At 35.8% G+C, this 25,376-nt stretch overlaps 1 protein-coding gene across 1 annotated transcript; it reads left to right on the forward strand.

Annotated features, from left to right (window-relative positions):
* The first annotated feature begins 8,751 nt into the window (after window positions 1-8,751).
* Window positions 8,752-9,760, forward strand: LOC106664445 (tonin-like). The gene has a single exon (XM_014390147.2). It carries the CDS (start codon window positions 8,785-8,787, stop codon window positions 9,721-9,723), a length of 939 nt encoding a protein of 312 aa, XP_014245633.1. The 5' UTR covers window positions 8,752-8,784; the 3' UTR covers window positions 9,724-9,760.
* Window positions 9,761-25,376: the final 15,616 nt, after the last annotated feature.

Here is a 25,376-nt window from a genome sequence, read left to right on the forward strand (position 1 = left end):
GACCGGTCTTGAACACAGTCTGATTTTGATTCAAAGACTTTAACGTCTTTGGAAATAGTTACCCCACTGCAAAGCCCTCTTACTTCTTTGTTTATATTCCCTGAATCATGGCGAAGCTTAATCCACAGGTCTAAATAATTCTTTAGACTAAAATTAAATTAAATAGGCCTATTCATTTGAGCCGGTTTGCGTCATAATTAAGGAAAAGTAATTTGATTAATGAACCGGCTTTAACAGAATTATGTGGACGTTCTCTGCCAAATTATCAACGCAGAACAATGCTCACGCGTCATCCATCAGCACTAACAATTTTATAACGATCAAATATTTTTTTTCTACCGTGTTAAACCTTTCCTGTCTGTCGACTCGACTGTAAAAAATTAGCATCCTCGTGACTTTAGAATTATTATGGTGGTTAAACTATGGAAACTATTTTCATTCGAAAATTCAAAGTGTAAAATCATAGATAACGTACATACTATTGATAAAGTAAAAATATTTATAAAAATAGAAAAAATAAATATTTTTATTTGGTATAGAGCGTAAATGTTTTGTTTATATGAAGGAAATTCGGCATGGTAAGAATAGAATTGAAATTGGACAATTTAAGTTGATTAAATAATAGATGATGCATTTTTTCTACACATTATATTATTTTGCTTTCTCTCTCTCTCTCTCTCTCTTTCTTTATCTCTGTTCCTTCCTTTCTGAATTATCCACACCCTCCTTTTTTACTCGATCTTTGTGTTACGGTTTATCTATCTGCCCTTGTGCTTTATCCCAAATTTTCTCTTTACTTTTCTGTCACACTCTTTCTCTATATCTTTGTTTATTGTTACCTGTTCTGTCTATCTCTATATGTTTCTGTCTTATCTTCCCTCACATAGGTACATTCTCTATTTCTCTCTCTCTCTCTCTCTCTCTCTCTCTCTCTCTCTCTCTCTCTCTCCAACTTTTCTCCCTATAACTGACTGTCTGTCTCGTTATATATTTTATCTATTTTTATCTATCTCTATTTTTGTTTATGTGTTTATAACTCGTTTTATCCCTACTTTACTGCTACACTATTTCTTGCTATATATTTATCTCTCCCACTCTCTCCCCCCTCACTCTCTCTCTGTCCAACTCCTTTCACTATCACTGAATATCTGTCTCGTTATCTATCTTATCTCTTTTTAAATTTCTCTCTCTCTCTCTCTCTCTCTCTCTCTCTCTTTAATTTAATGGATTACAATCTATCATGTAAGTTTTTAAAATTCTATAAGTTCAAAAACCAAAATGTGTATATGTAAAATTTAAATACATGTCTCAGATCCATGATAGATATACTGGGTTTGTAACCTACCGTCTGCGAGTCTTTAAGCACAAAACTAAAACATTTAATAGGTCATTCACAGTAAAAGGTGCAATAATATTTTCGAGAAACCTTACACACATAAAACGATGTAAAAATATCAAAGATTTCCAGAATAGTCTTAAAAATCATCTGTTATCATGATTGATGTATTAAATTTAACTTCTTTTGTTGTTTCGTCTTGTTTTAGTTTTTTATATTACTATTTGGTGAGTAGAAGTTTTATTTCTAGATTTATATTGGTAAATTATAATTTGTGATTTGTACTGAATTGTATTGAAAAGTATTTTTGTTCACTTATTTTATTTTATTATCAATTTGCTTTTTAATTGCTCAATTATTATGTAAGTTAGAATATTTATTTCAATAAGCAATTTTAAGTAAAGTTCAATGTAAAACGAATAGATGGAACATATTGACCACAAAAATAAGGTTATTTGATGCAATAATAGTTTAATAAATTAGAAGTAGGTTAAACGTAGTAACCATTGTATTTCACATTAGATGTAAGATGGTCCTTGAGACCAAATCTTGTGTGATTGATAAATAAAGCGTTCATCATCATCATCAGCATCTTCATCATTATCATCTCTCTTTCTCTCTCTCACTCTCTTTTTTCTCTTTCTGTTTCCATATCTTATTTAAGCACACTTTCTTCCTTTCTTTTACACTATTTTTGTTTATCGGTTTATTAGGTTAACACTCGTTTTATCCCTATGTTACTGATACTCTATTTCTTGCTATCTATTTATTTTTGTACCTTGGTCTATGTCTTTCTCCTTCACATAGTGTATCTCTCCCACTCTCTTTCCTTCTTCATATCTCTATCTTTTTATCTATCCATCTTTGTATCTATGCAGGGTGTCCCAGTTCCTTCTGACGAAACTCAGGGAATCGATTCTACTCTTCGTTTGGAGCAAAAAATGCTCAGGAGAAAATTTTCGGAAAGTTCTCTATTTTGAAGATATTCGTCAATTTAGGTTTTTTCAACTTTTTACTACCTTACCATATATAAACGCTTACAACTTCCAAAATGTTGAGACTACAATAAATCCAATTACACCATTTGAAAGAATTCTAAATTTTCTGTAAGATACTTCTCTTTGCAATAATCTGAATGACATAAAATGTTAGCCAATATCAGTAGGAACATGTCAAAATTACAAAATTTAAAATTTTGGTCATGATTGCACGTTCTACTGAGGTTATAAAAAATACCTACAACTTGTAACATTTCACAAAAACTTCTTAATCTAAAATGCTTTACGTTGATATATCCAGGTTTTTAAATAACGTTCTAGTAGAGTTGAAAAATCAACGTCAAAAATCAATTTAGCGTTCTTTCAAATGGTGTAATTGGATTTATTGTAGTCTCAACATTTTGGAAGTTGTAAGCGTTTTTATGTGGTAAGGTAGTGAAAATTTGAAAAAAAACCTAAATTTCAGAATATCTTCAAAATAGAGAACTTTCCGAAAATTTTCTCCTGAGCATTTTGCTCCAAACGAAGAGTAGAATCGATTCCCTGAGTTTCGTCAGAAGGAACTCGGACACCCTGTATATTCTTTTAAATAATTCTCCAGATATTTGATCAATTATTGTGTAAATTTTTTTAAAACAGGCTGTTCTTTTCATGGTAGAAAAAAACACGAAAAATGTGAAGAAATTAATTCTCCTTTTCTTTTTCAATGTTCCAAGATGAAAAACCTCCTTCCGAAACAATTTATAAAGAAAGTTTTAAAGAACTTCTAAATGACTTCGCTACAGCTAATCATACTAGTAAAGGCTAAGTGCATATAAATGCTTGAATTATGTCGGACGCCGTCGGCGTGGGTGGTGGGAATTAATCATAAGTGGCACGGCAGGCCGTCATTTTCGCGAAACTGTCAAATCTTTGACGATGTTAAGTAGTCGTGGGCGGGAGAAAAAAGCTACCTTAATCGTCCACTTAGTGAGCTTTGAGCTAAAACGATGGTTATTAAATAGGTGGGCCATTATAGGTATTAAATTATCAAGCGCCCTTTGTGGATTCGGGAGGAGATTAATGTTCCCTGTCGGGGCGAACTTCTCCCCGTAACAAATGGCCGCCGTTTCTTGTTTACCCAATTCTTTGTAATGTTTTCGAGCCAGGGGATTAAATTATTATTAGATGCTTTTGATAGAAGTATAATGAAAAATTTCAAAACAATTTGACTTGACATTTGTCCATTTACCAAGGGACACACATGGGCTGTAAACTCACCGCACAACAAGGTTAAAATTGGAGATAACAGTAAATTATAACAATTTTATCAAAATGTATAACTGTCTGGCTCTCATTTCATTGATTTGTTTTTATGTGTATAATTATTTGTTTTCGGGTCACTCTGCGTATTTCTTTCCTTCCCTGTCTCTTCTTCTTCGTTCTCTCGCTTTTTTACTCTCTCTCTCTCTCTCTCTCTCTCTCTCTCTCTCTCTCTCAATTCTCCACTTTTTTCAATAAAACCCGCGCAAACACACACACACATTTACTCTCTCTTTATTTCTCTCATCCACCATCCACTTTCTTTCTCCTCTTCCACTTTTTAAATATTTTTCTTTCGCTCTTCATTTTCTTTCTTATTTTTCATTGCCTCAATTTGAAATCTGTTTTCATTCTATAATGATATGTAATAAAATCGTTATTATCCATTGACCCATGAATTTCCGGGCAGGACCAAATTCACGTTCATTTGTATGTTTTTCCCTTTCACTCTTTTCTTGTTTCTTTCTTACCCCGTCTTAGCTTCTGTTTCTCTCACTTTTCCCTTTTTCTTTCTTAATACCCGCGGAAAAAAATTCTTTATTTATTTCTCTCATCCACCATCCACTTACTTTCCCGTCTTTCACTTTTTTAAATGTTTTTCTTTCGCTCTTCACTTTCTTTCTTATTATGATTATTATCCATTGACCAATGGATTTCCGGGCAGGCCCAAATTCAGGTTCATTCTGTTTCTTTTTCTCTTTCACTCTTTTTCTTGCTTTCTTTCTTATGCTGTCTTCGCTTCTCCTTTCCTCACCTCTCCCTTTTTTTTTATAATACCCGTGCAAATACACACACTGTCTCTCTTTCTTTATTTCTGTCATCTACTTTCTTACCTCTCTTTGTCCTTATCTATGTATATGTATATCTATATGTATCTTCCTTTTTTCTTTGTCTCAATTTATAATCTCTCTTCATTTTATAATGGTACATAATGTAATAACTATTGACCCATGGAATTCCTGGCTGGCCCAAATTCACATTCATTCTGTCTTTCTCTTTCACACGTTTTTCTGTTTTCCCTACCCTGTCTTCTACTCTCTCTCTCATTTCTTTCTCTCCCTAATTCTCTTTCTTTTGCTGTGCTTGTTTCTCTTTTATTTTATTTTACCATGTCGAGTTTCTTTCCCTTTTTGCCTCTTCTGTCTCTCGCCTCTCTCTTTCTTTCTCTTTCAGTTTCTCTCTACTTCAATCTCTTCTTCTCTATCGTTTTGTTTGTTATCTGATCTCTCTCTCTCACTCTCTCTCCCTCTCGCTCTTACTTTCTTACTTCTATAGCTTTTTATATTTTCCTGACTCTCTTCCTTTTTCTCTGCCTTTCCTTTTATCTCTGTCTCTGTCTGTCTGTTTCTGTTTCTCACTCTTTCTTTTTTCTTGCATTTCTTTCTCTGTGAGTGTACGCATGTATCTCTCTATCTCGCACTTTCTCTCTCTCTATCTCTCTCTCTCTCTCCTCTCCCCCTCCCCCTCTCTCGCTCTCCCTCTCGCTCTTACTTCTATAGCTTTTTATATTTTCCTGACTCTCTTCCCTTTTCTCTGCCTTTCCGTTTATCTCTGTCTCTGTCTGTCTGTTTCTGTTTCCAACTCTTTCTTTTTTTTTACATTTCTTTCTCTGTGAGTGTACGCATGTATCTCTCTATCTCGCACTTTCTCTCTCTCTCCCCTCTCTCCCCCTCCCCCTCTCAGGCTCACTCTCTCTCTCTCTCTCTCTCTCTCTTCCCCCTCCCCTCACCACCAAACTCTCTCTCTCACTCCCTCTCCCTCTCTCTCTCTCAATAATAAAATGGTTCGTGAAATTTTCTATCCTTTCTATTTCATATAAAATTTACAACAGTAATATAATAAGCGACAGGGCTAGTGAACTACAAAGATGACAGGTTATAACACAGATGAAATAACCAAAATTACTCGACCTCCGCCAACCAGTATAAATGAAAAGTAGTTTTATGAATATATGATCGCACGAGATAGCAAGTTCACTTAACCTCTTTTACAAACATACGAGCTCATATTTCTGTAAGATGACTTTGGTTTTGATTAAATTGAGCTTTAATAAGATGGAAACAATGTGGATTTTCTCAGACTAGAGAGGTGGAGTATTCGTTTCGTTTACCTCAATTTTAAAGCGGCATGCTGTTTCATGCCTCTAAGCTTTGAAATTTAAGTCTTGCAGGGAGAAAGCGTCAATATTGGCCCTTAACCCAATTACCGTGCTCTTTTCTACCTTCCGCTGTAACAATTTCCAACGATAGACCGAGGCTTCTCGTAGACGGCGGGTATTTCGAATCCGGGAGCCAGTGATGATGATATTAGATCGGGGAGAAAAGCTTTTACCAAGTGGGCCGAAGGACTGATCGGCGGTCTAACAAGATTGCAGAGGTTGGCAAGAAACCGACGGCTGGGGGTGGGCTAATATTATGTTCCTAAGTGCTCCCTACACGGGCTTTTAGTGCCCGCCTGTCTTCCCTAATCAAACGGTAAACTCTCTCCGATATTCACTTAGTCACTGCCTCTTCAAGGGGGTAACGTTGTTTCGCCGCTCATGGGCTCTAACTTGATCAAGCCCTCTCCACGACACTTTCTACATACAAGCATACGGTTCTTTATGTGATAATTAGAGACAATTCCAAGGTTAATTAAACGTTATAGACGTCAAGCAATATCGCAACAAAGGAATGGAAAACAAGCGTCTTTAAACAGGAGTTGATAATCATTAGTATCACTGTTATATTCAGCATGATGACCTCCAAACTAGAAAAACGATATGAATATAAATTAACACGATTAATAAATTTTGGGCGAATCCTCTCGGACGACTGTGCGCTTTTAGGCTTTTTTATGAGAAAAAAGGGAGAAGGGAGAAAAAGATAGAGAGAGAAGAGAGAGAGAAGAGAAAGAGAAAAGAGAAGTGAGAGAAGAGAGAGAGAAAGAGAGAGAGAGAGAGTGAGAGGGGTTGAGAGAGAGAAGAGAGAGGGGGACTCAAAGAAAGAAAAACTTTAATTGAACAGGTTCCCTTAAGGACAAATACAAAAATATAAAATAGCTCCCTGAGCTATAGAACAATAATTCAAAATGGAATGGTAGAACAATGTATTACTTAGAATGCGATTATNTGAGTGATTTGCTTGTATGTATATATATATTACTATTATAAATAATATTTTTTACACATATATGGGCGTCGCTGGCCGCAACGGTTTAGGCGGCGTTGACAAGGCGCTCATCAATGTAAGGTAAAGATCCCGGGTTCGAATCCAGCGGCATACTTACAAATGGGAATTTAAAAAAAACAAAAAAAACACCGGCACCGTGAGGGTTACATGACCTCTGCTGTTGCGAACCCTCATAAAAATTCATAAACCCCAACTACAGCGACGACGGGTGGTATAATGTGGTTAAGGCTCGGGGCCCTGAAAAGGAGCACCTCGTGTCCTCATCCACGTCCCTCTCTCAATCCAGGTTCCTTCACTCTTTCCTGTGACCTCTCCCAACCCCTGGTTACAAGGGGGTTGTCTGGGCGCAAAATAATGGTGCAGCCCTGAGGGCGTGGCAACCTCTCCAAAGAACAAGCTGTACTCGTGACGGCCTCGGGTCGGCATGGGCGGCGGGTGCCTTATCGAAGGCACACGAGGGTTAGGGTACCAGTTCCTGTCTGCATAGACGGAGGAGGGTGTATAACCATCTGTACTATGGGGTAACAGTTCCAAATCTAGCCTCTATTACAATGGGAATGGATTCGTAGTGGTACGTGGTGACGCCCCTGGCGGGAACTTAGAAAAGAGGCTGTCTTCTACCTGTGACCTTCGCACAAAGCTTGCGTATGACCACGGTTATACACCCGGCCTCACGGGAAACGGCGGATCGGACGGCATCATATAGGCGTTGAGGACGAGATGATTATGCTGGATAGTCCCTCGAATACGTGAGTACTGGCGGATGGGAATGGGTAGTGAATCGGTTGCTCCTACTCAAGTATGCTTTGCCTAATATATTAAGGTCATTAACAGAGCAAAACAATTTTAAATATATCTACCAATTGACATATCTAAGTTTTTTTTTACAAGCAATCTCAAATTTCCTTGAAGACTGATCCTGTATATCACTTACACTCCCGTTAACGATATGACACCGCAATTCTGTCTTTTTACCCGAATTCTTTCCAAGCTACCTACATCGTCCAAGAAACCTTGAACTTGTCAAAAACTGGTGCCAAAAGTTCAAGACAAGAGTGAATGAAAAAAAGTCACACGGTGAACATTAAATTATGGTTAAAAATGGTCTTGCCCTACATTGTACACCAATAACTAGGAACTAACGACGTCGATTTAAGTCGTATACTTAAGACTATGCCTTGCCTCATACCTACATAAGAGACATTGTATCCAAGATTTTTAGGATAGACATATGATTCGACTGTCAAAACTCAACTACTTTATACTGCGGCGATTTTGGACATGACATTGTAAGGCACCGCCGTGCAATCCAATATCCAGCCCATTGCATCCTTACAATCAAAAGCACTCAGACAAATTGTCAAAGCTCCTTACCATGTTGCCACCCTCACTATCCACGATTTCCATATTCCTTCTCTCAACGAACTGTTCCGTACCCGATTCCAAAAGTTTCACACTAGTCACTCGATCTATCCTAACCCTACCACCTAAGCTGTCTATACACATTGCCATCCTGAGAACCCTGCACGAGGTATTCGATGATGGTCTCGAGAGAAACACAGGTCACTTCATCCTTCAAGTCGTGCAAGATATTTTATTTTTTTTTTTTTTTACGAGGGTTCGCAACAGCAGAGGTTATATCAACCGTCGGGGGTGCCAGTGTGTTTGAAAAAAAGCCCATTTCTACGTATGTCGGGTTTGAAAGCTGGGCCGCTGGATTCGAACCCGGGACCTTTACCTTACAGCGATGAGCGCCGTGACAACACCTAAACCGTTGCGGCCACACAGCCTCAATAGTTGTATTATGTATGAGTATGTACCGCCTCAAAATAAAATAGTTTAAAAATTAAGAAAAATACACTCATTCACTTAGCACCGAAATGAACCAATACGGTATAATCATTTAATCCAACACATGGATAAAAAGCATGATATAATAGTAAACATATGTTTATAATGTTTATTTCCAAATGTTCTCATGTTTACGAATTTTTTTCCACGTCAATTATCATGTTCATCAAGAAAACTTGCGGTTTTCTTTAGACTGTGCTCGTGGATTCTTTTTCTGTTGTTGGTTTGCAGTGTGATCGGAGAGAAAAAGCAAGAATCCAAGATAATCGGTGGACGCAGAGCTCAGGAGGGAGAATTTCCGTATGTGGTATGCATACGAGGTCAGTTCCTATGCGGCGGTGTACTTTTGGATTTGAAGTCGGTGCTGACTGCGACCCGTTGCTTTTATCGTGCGAATGCGGTGGTGACTTTGAGCAAAGTGCAAGTAGTCGCCGGTACCATCAATCTACGTGATTCGATTGCACAGACAATCGGAGTGTCGTCCTTCTTTCCACATGTTAATTTTACGGCAGAAAAAACCAACACTTCCTACCACACCGTGCACGACATCGGTATTGCACGGTTACTGTATTCGTTCGAAGAGAATCCGAATCTGAAACCTTATTCGATATTTCCCTTTCATTCGGCAGAAGAGATGGAAGCTTCGTTTCGTGAAACTCAAAAAGCCGGCTCAAGATGTTGGACGATGGGCTTCGGATTGAAAGGAACCAGGAAATTAGCATATTTCTTGCAAGTTATCGAGATAACTATGTTGCCTGATGAGGAGTGTGAAGGTTTTTCCACGAATTCAAGTGATTCTGTGATTTGCGCCAAGTCCGCTGAACCAGGCAAAGCTAGGCCGGCCGGTGGTGATTTCGGCAATCCGCTCGTATGCGGGAGAAGATACTTCGGTGTCACTCGAGAAGTTGTCTTAGTAACCGACACAACTACAATTGTCTTCACGCCGATTTGGCCATACCTGAGTTTTTTTAATTTAAACCTGATATCGTCGGGAACGGTACCATCCCTTACTGTCTTTTGGTGTTTGACAGGTTTTCTAATCTTAGACATAATTTCTCAACTATAGGTACATAAATTAAATAAAGAAATATGTATGATTTTTCCACTGGTTAATCTATCACAGTCATGTAAAGTTTTTAATAAAACATTTTCTTGCGTCTAAGGTCCCCTTAGTTTTCTTGTAGGTAAGTACAAAGCACAATCGTATGATTTCATGCCAAATTAAAAATGATTGTGGGTAGTTTAAATTTAAACTTGAAATATGAAAATAATATTTAAATTTGCGGTTGTAATCAGTTGGCCTTTCTGCAATCATTCCTTGTTTTTAAAAATGTTCTTTCATGGAGTAATAATACAATTTATAAATATTATACAAACATAATTGTTGTGAGAATTCCTCATTGGAACTGCGGGGTGTCGACCTCTCAACTAATTTAGTCAAGTACGTAGAAAAAGTAGGACAGAAACGAATGCAAAAAAGAGTGTGAGAGTATGGGCGAGAAAGAGAGGATGAAAGAGAGAGAGAGAGAGAGAGAGAGAGAGAGAGAGAGAGAGAGAGAGAGAGAGAGAGAGAGAGAGAGAGAGAGAGAGAGAGAGAGAGAGAGAGAGATAGAGAGAGAGAAAGAGATAGAGAGAGATAGATAGAAAGAGTGACATACAATGAAAAATATACCGATGGAAAGGAATCGATTACCAGAAATAAAGAGAAAGAGTTAAAAAAGATCGATTAAAAATGGAGAGTGGCGCGTTAAAGAGAGAGGGAGAGAGAGAGAGAGAAAGGGAGAAAGAGGGGAGAGTGACGTACAAAGACAAATATACCGATGGATACATTGATAGATGAAAACAAAGTTGGAGAGAAAAAGACATCGATTTACATAAAAAAAGGACACAACACCCTTCATGTTTGACTATACAAAATCATCATCCGCCACGTCCAGACCATAACGGAGAGGGTACATGAGGTACCATTGATAGCAGCATGATTAGATGTGAAATTACCTCCAATGCTCTGCGGGATGATTAACTTACATTCTTATATACCCTCGCTGATTTTGTCATGTCACGCGTTTCGAGAATCACCACTTCTACACTGAAGATGCCGAAGCGCGACTGACAGACAAAATCAGCAGACCATAATTATAATCGAATGTATAGTATGAGTAGTATAAGCCAAAAAGGAAAGCTAAATTAATTTTTAAAACTAACTTTTTACTAAAAACAAGAGCCGAATTTAGCATGTATTTATAACCATTGTTGTATGACTGTACTAGTTAGGCAGATTCTCCTTGTAATGTACTTTATAATAAAAATAGCAGTAATGATAAGAAGAAGAACGTCTGCAAGTAGGACTTATGCTGAATTCTGTTATAGTTCTATGTAGGTTTAGTAGTTTTTGAGAAAACCAGGGGTAACTAGGAATTCGACACTCTGTATTACTAACTGTTGTGTAGTTATTGACTTTCAAACGATTTGTCACAAAACGAGGATATTTCTTCATACCGGCGGTGGGAAAAAATGACAATCGGGTCGAAACCGTTGCTTCTCCGGTTGCTGCTCCAATCGAAATTCCCGTCCATAGTCGATAGACATTCCTCGGATATCGCAAAGCCGTTCGGCAGAAATGGAAGAACAGTTGATATAGGCGACGGGTTTATATCGCTGTGCGAAGAAGGCATTGCTCACTGAGTGAAAGGGTACAGATCTCCTCTTACGCCCCGATTCCCAAATTTGATAACGGACCCATTCCACCGAAACACTCCTACACTGAATATCGTATCGTATATCACCTTAGATTACCCCCCCTCGGTTTGTCCTGGCGAAATCCAATTTAATCGCGACACCCGTGCACTGTAATTCATCCCTACGTGCCGACTGCGCGTTATGAAATCGTAAATTCTTCTGAGTGGATATTCAGACTAACCCGGACAGTCTTGTTTCGCTGTGCTCATTGACTCCACATTCAATTGTGTTAGTGCTTTCCCGGTCGATATTCCACCGGGCTGTTTCCTTCCTCTGCGAGGAAACTGGATTTCCCGCTAGGAAAAACCAATTTAAACCTTGGCTTGAAAGTCATGTACAGCTTTTTCCACATTTAATCGGGACACGATTGGACACTAATTGATTCCTCGGAGTGGAATTTATACGGGACGTAACCAGTCGCTAACACAGTTTAGAGAAAGAACTACGATAAATTATCTCGGTGTTACATTTCCGATTCCGTTCAGTTGAGTTTGAGTTACAACGAATTACGATTGAATTATTTCCACTGTTTGAATTTACTGGAAAAATTTACAGGTCTTTTGGGTGATCATACCTGATTTATAGCCTAATAAATTTATAAAGAAATACACTTTTTTAACTTCTGTCCAAATTTAAAAGTTTACTTGTTTTTACTAATCGATTTGATTATAAAATAATCAAATACTTTCCGTCAAGAGACAATAGTAAGCCTGTAATTCTAATTAATTTTAACCTGCATTCAATTAAGTATAAAGCTAGTTATTCAGAAATCGTGAGATGCGGTCGGGTGTGATGTAGGTTTCAGAAAAACATTTTTTTATCGTGCCAACGTTTCGATCTTTTATTGAGATCATCTTCAGGGCTCAAAGTGTTTGTCTTCTGTCTAATTGTGCTATCCTTGCGTGTCGTGTTGAGAGTGCCCTTTTTTGTGTTAATGACTTGCTGTTTTTGATGCTCGTGGTGATTTCTATGTTTAAAATGTTTCGTTTGAAATTTACTGTGGCTTTATATATGTCGTTAATTCTGGTGTTTGACTGTGTTAATGTGGCATTTGTGAAGTTGAAATTGTTCTTGATGTGAATAGGAAATACCTTGTATTGTCTGCATTTCAGGAAAAAAGTTCTCTGATTGATGACCGATGCGAGTTTCTTCTCATTGTTGGCGATGTCCTTCAGAATACTTTTAGCTGAGTGTCCGTATGTAGTTGAAATTTGTTCATAGAATCCCATATTCTTCGTTCTTCTCGTGGAGAAATGTGTAGACATTAGTGACCGTTAATCGATAGTTATTCAAATATCGTGAGATGCGGTCGGGTGTGATGTAGGTTTCAGAAAAAGTATTAAGTATAAAGCACTGAAAAATCGATCTAAATGGGCAACTAAAATCAATTTAGAATTAGTTCCATTACAGTTCGTGGTCCGATTGACCAATTAAAATTTTTCATTTAATTAATATTTATGAAAGGTATTTAGGCCGACACTGAAAAATGGCAAAAAAGAGGGAAAAGGTTGAAATGGGAAGTTAGTGTCGGAGCGGATCGAAGTCACGATAACTCTAAGTGATAGAGTAGCGGCGTATTTAGGCGAAGGTCGTGGGTTCGAATCCCGCTCGTCACACTGACTTTTTTATCATAACCAATACCTTTCATAAATATTAATTAATTGAAAAATTTAGAATTAGTATTCATTTCGATATAAATATGTAAGCGCGTCTCTTCTGGGCCCAACCCTGAATTCGGAAAACCGAAAACAAGGTCCCAGAGGTTTTTTTTATGATCGGACCTGACGACATAAATTTAATTTAATGATCAGGTACCTTTTTTTGATGTATGAAATTCCAATATTCAATTCAAACCAAAATAAATACGAGACCAAAATATTAATTAAATTTAAATCTTTTATTACAATTTATTTCCAAATAAGATTACAATTTCTTTTATTAATTATTATTTTTAATTTAAAGGATCTTTTATTCTATAATAAAACCCATTTCAGAATCTACAAACATTAATTTAAAATCGAATTTAATTCTCGTTTTTAAAGAAAATTAAAAGTAAAGAAAATTATTATTAACTTTTGACCACAATTAGAAAATACAATTAATATTTTAACATAACTTACACTTAACAAACTTTTAAAATCAAATGTTATCTCTTTTAGTTTTATTTATAAAATATATTTTTTGTGACAACCCTTTTTTAAATTAAAATACAATTATTATTTTTAGATTTTTGACGTCAAAATATAAAATTTATTCACTTGAATTGTGTGCATGGAGGACAGAAAGGGAATTGTTTTTTTTGACGACAAAAGAAAATATTCCTTTCCTAGCCCCTACTCCTTTCACTGTCAGATGTGTGTGGAGGGGCATGGCGGTTCATTCGAATCGAAACGTGACAAATATAAAGCAAACCTATATAAAATCTAAAATAAACATAATCTGAGGTATTAATAGCCAAAATCGCCAATATATTGATTAATTTCGAATCGATGTACCAGGTGTATATTTTTATGCAAACTAACAACTTTCATTATAATTAAAGCAATCCATCAAAAACGTTAAATTTAAACATAACTTTATATTTTTTCTGGGTCTTTTATGAAAACGGGATTTTCTAGAAACTGTAAAACTCTTTTTTTAATTATAAATTTTTATTTTTTGACCGATGTCAGGGGCTTTCGTTATTCAGTATTTTTTAATGTGTGGTGTTTAGTGGCCGTTACTTGATGATTATTTGGAGGTCGTGAGATGCGATCTGGCGTGACGTAGGTTTTAGAAAAAACATTTACTTCAACGTGCCAACGTTTCGATCTTTATTGAGGTCATCTTCAGGCTCAAAGTGTTAGTTTTCCGTGTAGATGTATCATTCTTGTCTGTCGTATTGAGACTGCCTATCACACGACAGGTTCATTTATGTTCTACTCGAAGGATCTCTGAAATCCGAGCCATGCAGAAAAAGACTACGTAATTTGTCAGAGGATAGGTGACAAGGCGTAAAAACGTAATGTCCAGACGCTTCCTTCCGCTCGTCGATGAATGAAAAGTAAGAATAAAAAAAGATCTGAACTTCTCTTGCTCGGGCTATTATTGTATCGATTCATTGTTCAAAGGAAAAAAGTCAATCACGCTGCATGTATTTTGTAAACTTACCATGAAATGATATCAGGGTGCTGTCGATTGGCTTAGAGATGGCTAGAAGAATAACAAGTTTTAAAAAAAGTACATAATTCCAGTCATACAAGAAGTCTTAACGTCAACTACCTGTTGGGTGTTCGGGGTGTTTTCATTCAATACATTTTTACACTATTATAAATTAAAAAATCATGAGCTCTGCCTAGATTCGAACCCAGGACCGCAACCATAGCAAATACGAGTCGGACGCCCTTACAACTCGGCCACCGCAGTTACACGTACACCTGCGGTAGAAAAAAAGTACAAAAAAAAATAAAATACATACCTTTCTCTAAGGGGGATTACAATTTCACTTTGTTTGCTATCTTGCTTTGTTGAAAATGAAAAAGTTAAAGTGTAAATATTTTTTCAACAAGAAATCTGTTTATCCGTTGTTTTAAAAAATAGACACTCTAACGAAAAGAACGAAAAGGTGATTTTTCATTCAACCACGCTATCTCTTAGTTGATTATAAAGAAATTAAATTTTCCACGTGTTATCTTGCTTTCCTCCCCAGGAAACGTTTTGTAAGCTGATGGACGTACTTTATCTAATTAACAGTAAAGCATGCGCTGACCGGCGGCTTGTGAAACTTTTCCGAGGGTGCCCACCAAGATAGAGATGATAAATGGAGGCTGGTAATTAATGCGGAACGGGAGTGTCAGCTAAAGTCAGCTAAACAATTCTTAGCATTTACATTTGTGGAACAAGGAAACGTGGAAAGGATGAGCGAACGGCAAACAGATAACGATCGGTCAGCATAAATCGACAAGCATTAGGGTGAAACTTGTACCCTTTGAAAACGTCAATCTGAAATTCGTTCGACTCAGTTCCTACATAACTTCATTTTGCGGCTCAAATGGTCATAGTTCAACGGGCGATCCACGGAAATTTGAACTAGTAAATTTTATATAACATCCTGGCGATAATTTATACAGGGTTACTAGGGATATGTATCGAAAATTTCAGGAGGTGTTTCTACTCACTGTATGCAACAAAAAACTTCGTATGTTGTCCCCCCCTGTCCAAATCTCAACGGTAAAGAAGTAATTTTTTTTTTAATTTTTCAACTAAGGTCCACTAAATTGCTTATAAACTTAAGAATTACTGACTATTGAAAAATCTGGTTTATGCCACCTGAAAGATCGTTAAATTTTCTGTAAGAAAACCTATTTATATTACAGAATTGATGAAAAAATTCTGCACGAAAACTTCAGAAAAAATGCTGAAATTTGGAATTTATTAAAAATGCTGGATTGGTAACTACACGCTCCTGGAGCTTTGCAAATTCTCTCAAAAGTTCTCCATTCAATTCATTTCCAGCGGCATACCCACGCTTTTGAACTGCGCTTCTGGAAGGCCCGAATATTTCTCATTTTGTTGGAAAAAAAAACTGGTGTCGATGCAAACAGATCGCACCTTCCAACGACTCCATCAGAGGATGAGGGTAACTGGTTCATTTACTCGAAGAACGAGGGAAGACAATCAGCGAATTGATGGAGCAAGACGGATTTTCTGGGAAAATTGAGCGTGTTCCCCTTCATCGACACCAGTTTTTCGTCAATCGTTTCTGAATTCCGCGCAAACCGAATTTGATTTACGATTTGGCTCTTTCGTAAAAAGTTTGTCGGTCCCTGTTTCAATCCATAATCTCTCCTCACGAATCCTCACAAGCGAATGAGGTGCCGCTGTACCCGTGATCATTCGTAGGGATGACTTCAACCACCTAGGATGAGGTCCTTCTCATGAAACGATTATATGCGCATGTACATATCTTATACATACATTATACATCTTGTATGTCTTAAATATCTCGATATATGTTATAATTTAATTACTGGGTGTCAGAAATATATCACAGCCTTTTTTTTTTTCAAAATCAAGAATAGCCAGAACACAATTTTAAATGGTAGCCTTAGATTTTCTTGATTTAACATCCGTAAAAAAAATTTGAAAAATTAAAACACATTTGAAAAATGGCCAAAAGGAGGGAAAATTCAAAAAGGTGCGTTTGAGATGGGAAGTTGGTGTCCGAGTGGATCGAGGTCACGATATCTCAAGTGGTAGAGCAGCGGCGTATCTAGCCGAAGATCGTGGGTTCGAATCCCGCTCGTGCCATTGACTTTTTTATCTCAACTAAAAACCTTAATTAATTGTAATATATTAATTGATCAAGCGGACCACGAAATTAGTGAACGTAAAAAAATGTTGCTCTGGCACCCCATGGATAAAACTTTGACCAGAAAATTCTCCCAAAGTAGGTACATAAGTTTTCAGAAAATACATAACTTTTTAATATCTTGTGATAGAGTAAATCCAATGTTTATAAGTTTAGATATCAAGAATAGCCAGAACGCAATTTTAACAGGTAGCCTTAGATTTGGGCAAGAAAATCAACCCAACTCTTGAATGGCTTTGCATAATTTTTTGTTTATTTTATGGATCGACAATTGTTTCTAAAAAAATTAAACAAACATCAAGAAGTTTGGTTAAAAAATATAATAGTCAGGAAAAATCGATTATAAATCACACTAGTTTAATTTTTTTAAATTTGAATTATTTATTTACTCGCATTTTATTTTAACCTGTTATTAATTGACTTCACAAAAGCTACTTTATGAGAATCCTGATGGTACGAAAGCACCAGATGGTGTAGAAACATCTTTAAAATTGTTCAGGTGGTGCAGAAATGAAATTGTAGAAAGTAATATTTTTATGTAAAATTTTAAAATACTATAAAAATAAATTAAAAATGATTAAATTATTACAATTATATCTTGTATGTCTTATATATCTTGATATATATTCTTATTTATTTACAGGGCGTAATAAACATATCACACCATTTTTTTCAAAATCAAGAATTGCCAGAACAATATTTTAAATTTTAGCCTTATATTTTGGCAAAAAAATCAACCCAACTCTTGAATGGAATTCCATAATTTTTATTTTATTTTATTGTTCAACATTTGTTTCTAAGAAAATTAAACAAAAATCAAAAAGTTTGCTTAAAAAATATAATCGTTAGGAAAATCGATTATAAATCAGATTAATTTAATTTTTATAAATTGAAATTATTTATGTACCCGCATTTTATTTTAACCTGTTATTATTTGACTTCACGAAAGCAACTTTCTGAGAATCCTGTTGGTACGAAAGCACCAGATGGTGCAGAAACATCTTTAAAATTGGTCAGGTAGTGCAGAAATGAAATTTTAGAAACATATTTTTATTTAAAATTTTAAAATACTATAAAAAGAAATTAAAAATTATTAAATTATTAAGTATGTAAATATTTAATTAAATTTACAATAATTGTTTATTACAATAAATTCAAGCATAATTGATTTCAGCTCAAATTCCTGTTTAATATGTAAAAAAAATTTAAATAGAAAAATTGAGTTCATATGTGGTTGTAAAGGTTGTTTGCATATAGCTTATGTATCTAGGCGAAACTTGCGTTATGTGTCTTACCGCTGGAGGGAAACTTCAATTCGTTCGGGTTAAGCTAAAGCTCTGAGGATTTGAAAACTTTCCGAATCCCACATCGTGTCCGCGAGTTTAATCTTCATTTTTGTTCGTTAATTACCAACTTGCCATGGGCTTTTGTTGAGGTTGAAACTGCTTTTGATTTAGTATTCGCCAACTTTGGCCACAGTCCGCCGACGCTTTTCGGCCTCGTGATCAACAAACGAGGGCTATTATTTAAACAATTTTTTACCTCTCTTGACACTGGTACGATGCTTTGAAATTCCATTAAAAAAAAAGCAGAAAAAACAACAAAAAAACAGGTAAATTGACGGAGGAGAGAGTGGCCGAAAGGACAAAGGAACGCTATCGTCCAGGCACAGGTCACACCGCCTGCCTGGAACAGATTACTATTGGAACTCCTCTCCCTTTGTAAACCACTCTCTATCTCACAAAATGGCCAACCTATACAGTGAAACATGCTCGTCCATGTCAGGCCTTTATATTTTATTCATCACATTGCTGCTAAAAATTGTTAAAGTAGGATAGGTGGTTTGGTTGGAGCAATGTTTTTTTTGTTAATATTATTAGAAAGACGTGGAAATGAAGATTTAGATACAACTTTTTTTGATGGCATGAGGCCCAAATTTTAGATAAGTGCTAGAAGGTACTTGTCAATGGGCCGTAGAAGTTCATTACTATATTCCACTATTGGGTTGGTACAATATTAATGCATGTAATTCCCTAATTTCGTGGTCCTCTTGACAATTAATTAAGGTTTTTGAAAAATGGCCAAAGGAGGGAAAACTCATAAGGTGGGGTTGAGATGGGGAGTTGATGTCCGAGTGGATCGAGGTCACGATAGCTCAAGTGGTAGAGCAGCCGCGTATCTAGCCGAAGATCGTGGGTTCGAATCCCTCTCGTGCCATTAACTTTTTTTCATCTCGACTAAAAACCTTAATTAATTGTAAATTAATGCATGTTTTGAAAATTTATTTTATTTTCGCTAAATCGTAAAATCTAATTTATGGATTATAATAAATACTTTTAATTGTTATCTTTTATACAAAACATTTTAGTTTGTAAATCGATTTACGTTTTCGTGTCAATTGACCAAGTTACTTTTTTCAATCAATTAATTATTCTTTCTAAGGTCTTGTTTGAAATAAAAAGTCAGTGTCACGAGCGGGATTCGAACCCACGACCTTCGGCTAAATACGGCGCTACTCTACCACTTGATCTCTTTACTACCGCTCGTGACCTTTTATCTCAACCAAGATTTTAGAATGAATGATTAATTGATTGAAAAACGTAACTTGGTCAATTGATCACTAAAATGTAAATGGATTTAAAAAATTAAAACAAGTATCACTTCACGAAACAGCTCCCTGTGGCCACTTCATAAGTCAACCAATCCTGATTACACGACATTTGAAAATGGCAAAAAAGAAGGAAGGTCCCCACTGACTTTTTATCTCAACCAAGACCTTAGAAAGAATAATTAATTGATTGAAAAAATTTTTACTTTGTACTGAATTTTATAAGTGTGAGGACCTGCAAAATTAAATAGGTACAAACTAGATTTTTGTCAAACTTACACTGATAGGCAAAAAGTCCACCCAATATACAAAAACCGGACACTAGTATTTTTGTTGTTTATTTCAAACTATATTTACGTATTTTCATCGTTATATTAATTGCTTCATACTTATTTTAATGTAAACCATTTTATACGAGATCAGAAATTCATGACTTTGAATAAAAATTATTTAATTATGATGGTTTGAAAGAAAATTCATAAAAACACCGGAAAATCTTTTAGAGATAAAACTCGCACCCCGATGAATTCCGTCGAACCCTCTTCTCTGGCAGAAGAGAAAAAATTATTGGTTAAGTGATATTGACACAACAATTAACTAAACAGACCGATTTCACTATCATCGGAGTGGAGGATAAAAAAACATCGACGATCTCCATCGATTAAACATCGGAACCTCACCATCAATGGTGGTACAACCATCGACTCTATAGTCTACACATCGATGGTTTTTTGAGTACTCAAACCACAAATTATTTTCATATGCATACATTATTTTTATGTGCCACTTTAGAAACATAGGCTAATATTTCAACATTCGCCATTTCTGAACTTGATTAATAAATTATGTTTTTTTAATAACATTTATTAGGAATTATTTTTGCTTTTGGTTTATTTATAGTTGCATAGAGATTTCTCGGTCCCTTTCAAATAAAGTTAAAGTATTTTGTGCCTGTTAATTTTATTCAAAATACTTCGCTCTTTTTTTTCGATACTTTGGAAAACGTCCATAATCCACCCAAGCCCAATTCTTTTCCCTTGGTCAAAAAAAGGTAAAGTTTTACCATGTGGTAAATAAAATCAACCATATCCTTAATTTATTAGAATTAATGTATCTAAATTTTACAGTGAAACAGTACCACATCTTCTCCGGAACGCAATTAAAAAAACGTAGCTTTAAAGCCAATTTATCCTCTAAGCGATTTCTGGTTTTGAAAATAATCTGTCCAGCTTTGGAAAATAATCGTTCAGAGGGAAGAGATGTGCCATTAAGACGACAAATTGAACAATTCCTGACAGGTTCTAATAGGTCACTTTATCAGAAGAATATGGGGCATTTCCTATTCACAAAAGAGAAAATTAGGAAAAACTGAAAAAGTTTATAAAACATCGACAACCCACCATAGATGGTCAAAAAACATCGACATAGTAACAACGATGTTGAAAACATCGAACATCGGTCGCCTACCATCGATGTTTTCTAAATATCGATCATCCATGCTCATCCCTACATCGGAGTACTACCAATGTGTATTTTCTCCTATATATTTTATATATTTCCTGCCTCATTGTTAAATACTACCGGATTAAAAGTAGTTTTAATGTAAAACAAAAAAGCCGTCATAAAATCATAAAGCTTTTTATTCATTGGATGTTCTCGTAGAGTGCTTTTTGAACCTTGTTATTTTCCAGGGAAATTGCGACCGAGTTCTGATGGAGTGGTGTCAGCAGTTTATCGTTCCTAACGGATGGGGTGTGCGTTACACACATCTGGCTGAGGCGGAGCATGGTGTAAATTACGCATTCGTAGTCTTTTGTTGGGTTTTACAATTTTGAACGTGTCATCGTTTATTTTCACCTTGTCTAGAGAAACCATTTAAAACAGTTCCAATTGAAACCGTGGCTCCGTTTAATTGAAATACGTGATTAGACACTAATTGAACTCTGAAAAAAGAATTTATCGAGTTAGCAACAAACGAGGCAACAGGAAAGACTATTTTGCATGCCCCGCTTCAAAAATAAACACAGGATAAAATGATCGAGCTTTTTTTTCTGGGTTGAGCAACAATACATAATCTCCGCTTTAACAATCCAAACCGGTTAAACAAAAACAATGGTTATGTTAATGACATTTTGTGCACTGAAAATTATGCACATTTTTTACATTAAAATGTACATTAACTGTCTATTCTGCTCATTATTTAGGCAAATCATGGAAGAATGTAGAAAAGCAGATGCAATCTGACATCAGACACTCAACCAATAATTTGCTTATAGTCGACTATCGCTTAGTAGTAAATTTGAGGCCATGTTCTTTAATCTTTGGAATTCTATTCACATTTAATTAAACGTTAATTTCTATTGTCTCCATTGAAATGATAAACTAGTATAAGGTAGATGCTTTATGGTGGATCAAGTCCATGAAATTAAATATGACCTGATTATAGATGACCGTTCAAAATGGCAGTCTCATATTGATTTTCTATAAAGAAGGTGTCAACATTGATTGAAGAAAAAATTATTAGTGCAATATTTTTTTTAAAAATACACATACGAGCACTCCCTGCCAATGTCTCTCAAATACCAAATTTTACCTGTAACGCTCCTTTAACTTTTCAAGGGAGTTTTTTTAGCAGAAATTATACCAACAAATATAGCTGCTTGAGAGTAAGGTACGGAGAGTTCTCGAAAATCAGACCGATACAAGACGGCGTCACACAAGGGAGCGTTCTTGGTCTCATCCTTTTTAAATCATCTGTTCCTCTGACCTACCTATACACCCAATACCATCAACATACGCGGACGTTACCGCAATTCTGTTTTCTAACTCGAATCCTATGCAAGCTACCTCCATTATCCAAGAACACCTTAAGCTTATCGAAGACTGGTACAAAAAGTGAAGTACAAGACTGAAAGAAGAAAAATGCACTCGGTGTGTCAAATACCTAGACTGCTGAATTACAAGGAATACCCACACAACGCTTAAAATATTTAATCAAACACTTGGACAACAGCGAAGAATTTTAGGATCGAAATCCCTCTTGACCGTCAACACTAAACCTTAAGCCCGGAACACTTACCCGATGCAACGCTCAAAGTCCAATTTTCCATAAGATTGTATTACCCCCGTGCACATCTGCCTGATGCTATGCAACGCTACCCTATTCTACGCTATGCGATCCCCACTGTTCAGATTTTCGTCCAGTAGCATCGAGTAGAATCAAAGACAAAAGAACCGGACACTCATATTTTTATTCAAACTACATGTATTATTGTCGTTATATTAGTTACAACATACTTATTTTAATATAGACCAAATTAACCGAGATCAAAAATTCATTCGTTTTTTAAAATTATTTTAATAGTTCGGTAGAAAAACTTGAACAAAAGGATCTTCAGTGAGGTCACAACAGAAACGACAAACTCTTTAAGTCTTTGCCGAGCTTAGGCTTAGAACGAGTCCGTAGATCACTTATAACGGAAAAGCCACCTGAGCCTCATGTGCTGGAAGTTAGCACTTGTAATTTTGAATTAACTATATTTAGTACAATTTAGAAAAATATAATCTAATCTTAACTGTGATATTCCAATGTACCTGAGGGAAAAAAAGTAATTTTATTACTTATTTTAAGAAAAAGAAAGGCGAATTTATAGTGATGTATAACCGAGGTAACCTATGGGACCACGTTTGTGGTTTTAAATAATTTTTAAATTTTTATTTTATATTATATTGTTTTATTGTTTTTAATTAACTCCACACTGTTCATTGTTTTAGATACTGAGCTTCACCTAATTTTAATTATTATTTTTATATATAATACATTTAATTAAGGTTTTTTGGTTGAGATAAAAAAGTCAATGGAACGAGCGGGATTCGAACCCACGATCTTCAGCTAGATACGCCGCTGCTCTACCACTTGAACTATCGTGACCTCGATCCACTCGGACACTAACTTCCCATCTCAACCCTACCTTTTGAATTTTCCGTCCTTTTTGCCATTTTTCAAATGTCGTGTAATCGGATTGGGTTCTCGACGATAAATGAAATGGCCACGGAGAGCTTTAGTGAAGTATACTTCATTTTAAATCATTAAATTCACTAATTCGTGGTCCGCTTGACCAATTAATAATTTTGAAAAATGGCAAAAAGGAGGGAAAATTCAAAAGGTGGGGTTGAGATGGGAAGTTAGTGTCCGAGTGGATCGAGGTCACGATAGATCAAGTGGTAGAGCAGCGGCGTATCTAGCCGAAGATCGTGGGTTCGAATCCCGCTCGTGCCATTGACTTTTTTATCTCAACTAAAAACCTTAATTAATTGTACTATATTAATTGGTCAAGCGGACCACGAAATTAGTGAATTTAATTATTACATATGTAGATTCTTATTCTCCAGATATATTTAAACACCCATCTAGTTAAAGTACGATAAATATTGTTTTTTGTAATTCTGTTTTAAAATTATATAACATGTTTCTAACTGTGATATTTTGCTAAAATAAATAGGCCCTGATAATGACGATATAATCGTCGAAATCTCGGCAAAGACTTAAAGAGTTTGTCGTTTCTGTTGTGACCTCACTGAAGACCCTTTTGTTCGAGTTGATCAACAAGCAGGTCGATAGCAGTCGATTCGGTAGAAAATTGATCAAAACGGGAATACCATTTTTTGATATAATGATTTTAACTAATAATTTATTTCATGATTTTGTTCATAAAATTACACCATTTTCGTCAAGTAGCTTCAGAACTATTTTTTGTAGTTTATTTCAAATTAAGTACATGTAATTTTGTCGTTATATTAATTACAACATGCTTATTTTATTGTAAACCAAATTAAACGAGATCAAAAATTCATGAGTTTTTATAAGAATTATTTAATTATGATGGTTAGGCAGAAAATTTATCGAAACACCGGAATAACTTTATTTAAAACAATTAAATTTAATTAACAATGTATGTGTTCGTTGTGTTAGGTTGTGTTCGTAAAATTTAACTAACAATTTTTTACAAGGTTTTGCTCAAAATAATGCTTTAAGAGAAAAAGAGGCGTTGCGATTGTGATACTGATTATTGCGATACACGCTGTGTGTCTGTAGGTGGCGCGCGCTTGACGTCGCATAGATGTGCACACCCTACCAAAACGTGACAAGGCGTCGGGTATCATCGGGTGTGTGTTCCGCTTTGTGCAAGACATTGCTGCAACCACTTTGGACATGCGGAGTGTACTGCCAAGCCATCCAACATCGAAAGAATGCAATCTCTTCAATCCAAAGTGCTCCGTCTCATCGTCAACGCTCCCTTTAATGTCACTAACCAAACCGTCCGCAAATACCTAGACATCCAATTCGTGACGGACATGATCCAAACTTCCATTTCATGCTCTCCTTCCTCACCAATCCACTAGCTTCAACTTCCCTTCCTGACTTAACACAGCATTGGCCGGCTTTTCCCCATCCTGCCAAATATTTTACTGATCGCTTGTAAACATTTTTGCATTGAAAACAATAAAAAACAAAAATTAAGCTAAAGTAAAAACAGAAATATCGTATTTGTTTTTGAGTTTTTATTTGCTTCGTAAGATCGTAGTTGTGTTGTTATTTCTTTATTTTTCGTATTGTTTGTTATATTTATATCTTTTTTATTATTATTCTAATTTTAATTAATTAATCTGTATTTAAGATATTGATTGAGATAAAAAAGTCATTATCATTGTCACAAGCGGGATTCGATCCCACGACCTTCAGCTAAATACGACGCTGCTCTACCACTGGAGCTATCGTGACTTCGACCCACGCGGATACCAACTCTACATCGCAAACCCACCTTTTGAATTTTCCCTCGTTTTTGTAATTTTTCAAATGCGTATTTAGCCGTCGTGGGTTCGAATCCCGTTTGTGACACTGACTTTTTATCTCAACCAATACCTTAAATGAAGATAAATTAATTGAAAGATATCATTTGGTCAAGCGAACCACGAAAACTAGTGAATTTAGTATTCTAATTTTAACTGAATACACCGTAAA

Source organism: Cimex lectularius, unplaced genomic scaffold (assembly GCF_000648675.2).
Source record: "Cimex lectularius strain Harlan isolate CLEC.00 unplaced genomic scaffold, Clec_2.1 scaffold220, whole genome shotgun sequence".
Lineage (NCBI taxonomy): Eukaryota > Metazoa > Arthropoda > Insecta > Hemiptera > Cimicidae > Cimex > Cimex lectularius.

Bases quoted from the DNA above. Each gene is read 5' to 3' on its own strand.
- LOC106664445 (XM_014390147.2), top strand. From the start codon at position 8,785: ATGTTTACGAATTTTTTTCCACGTCAATTATCATGTTCATCAAGAAAA.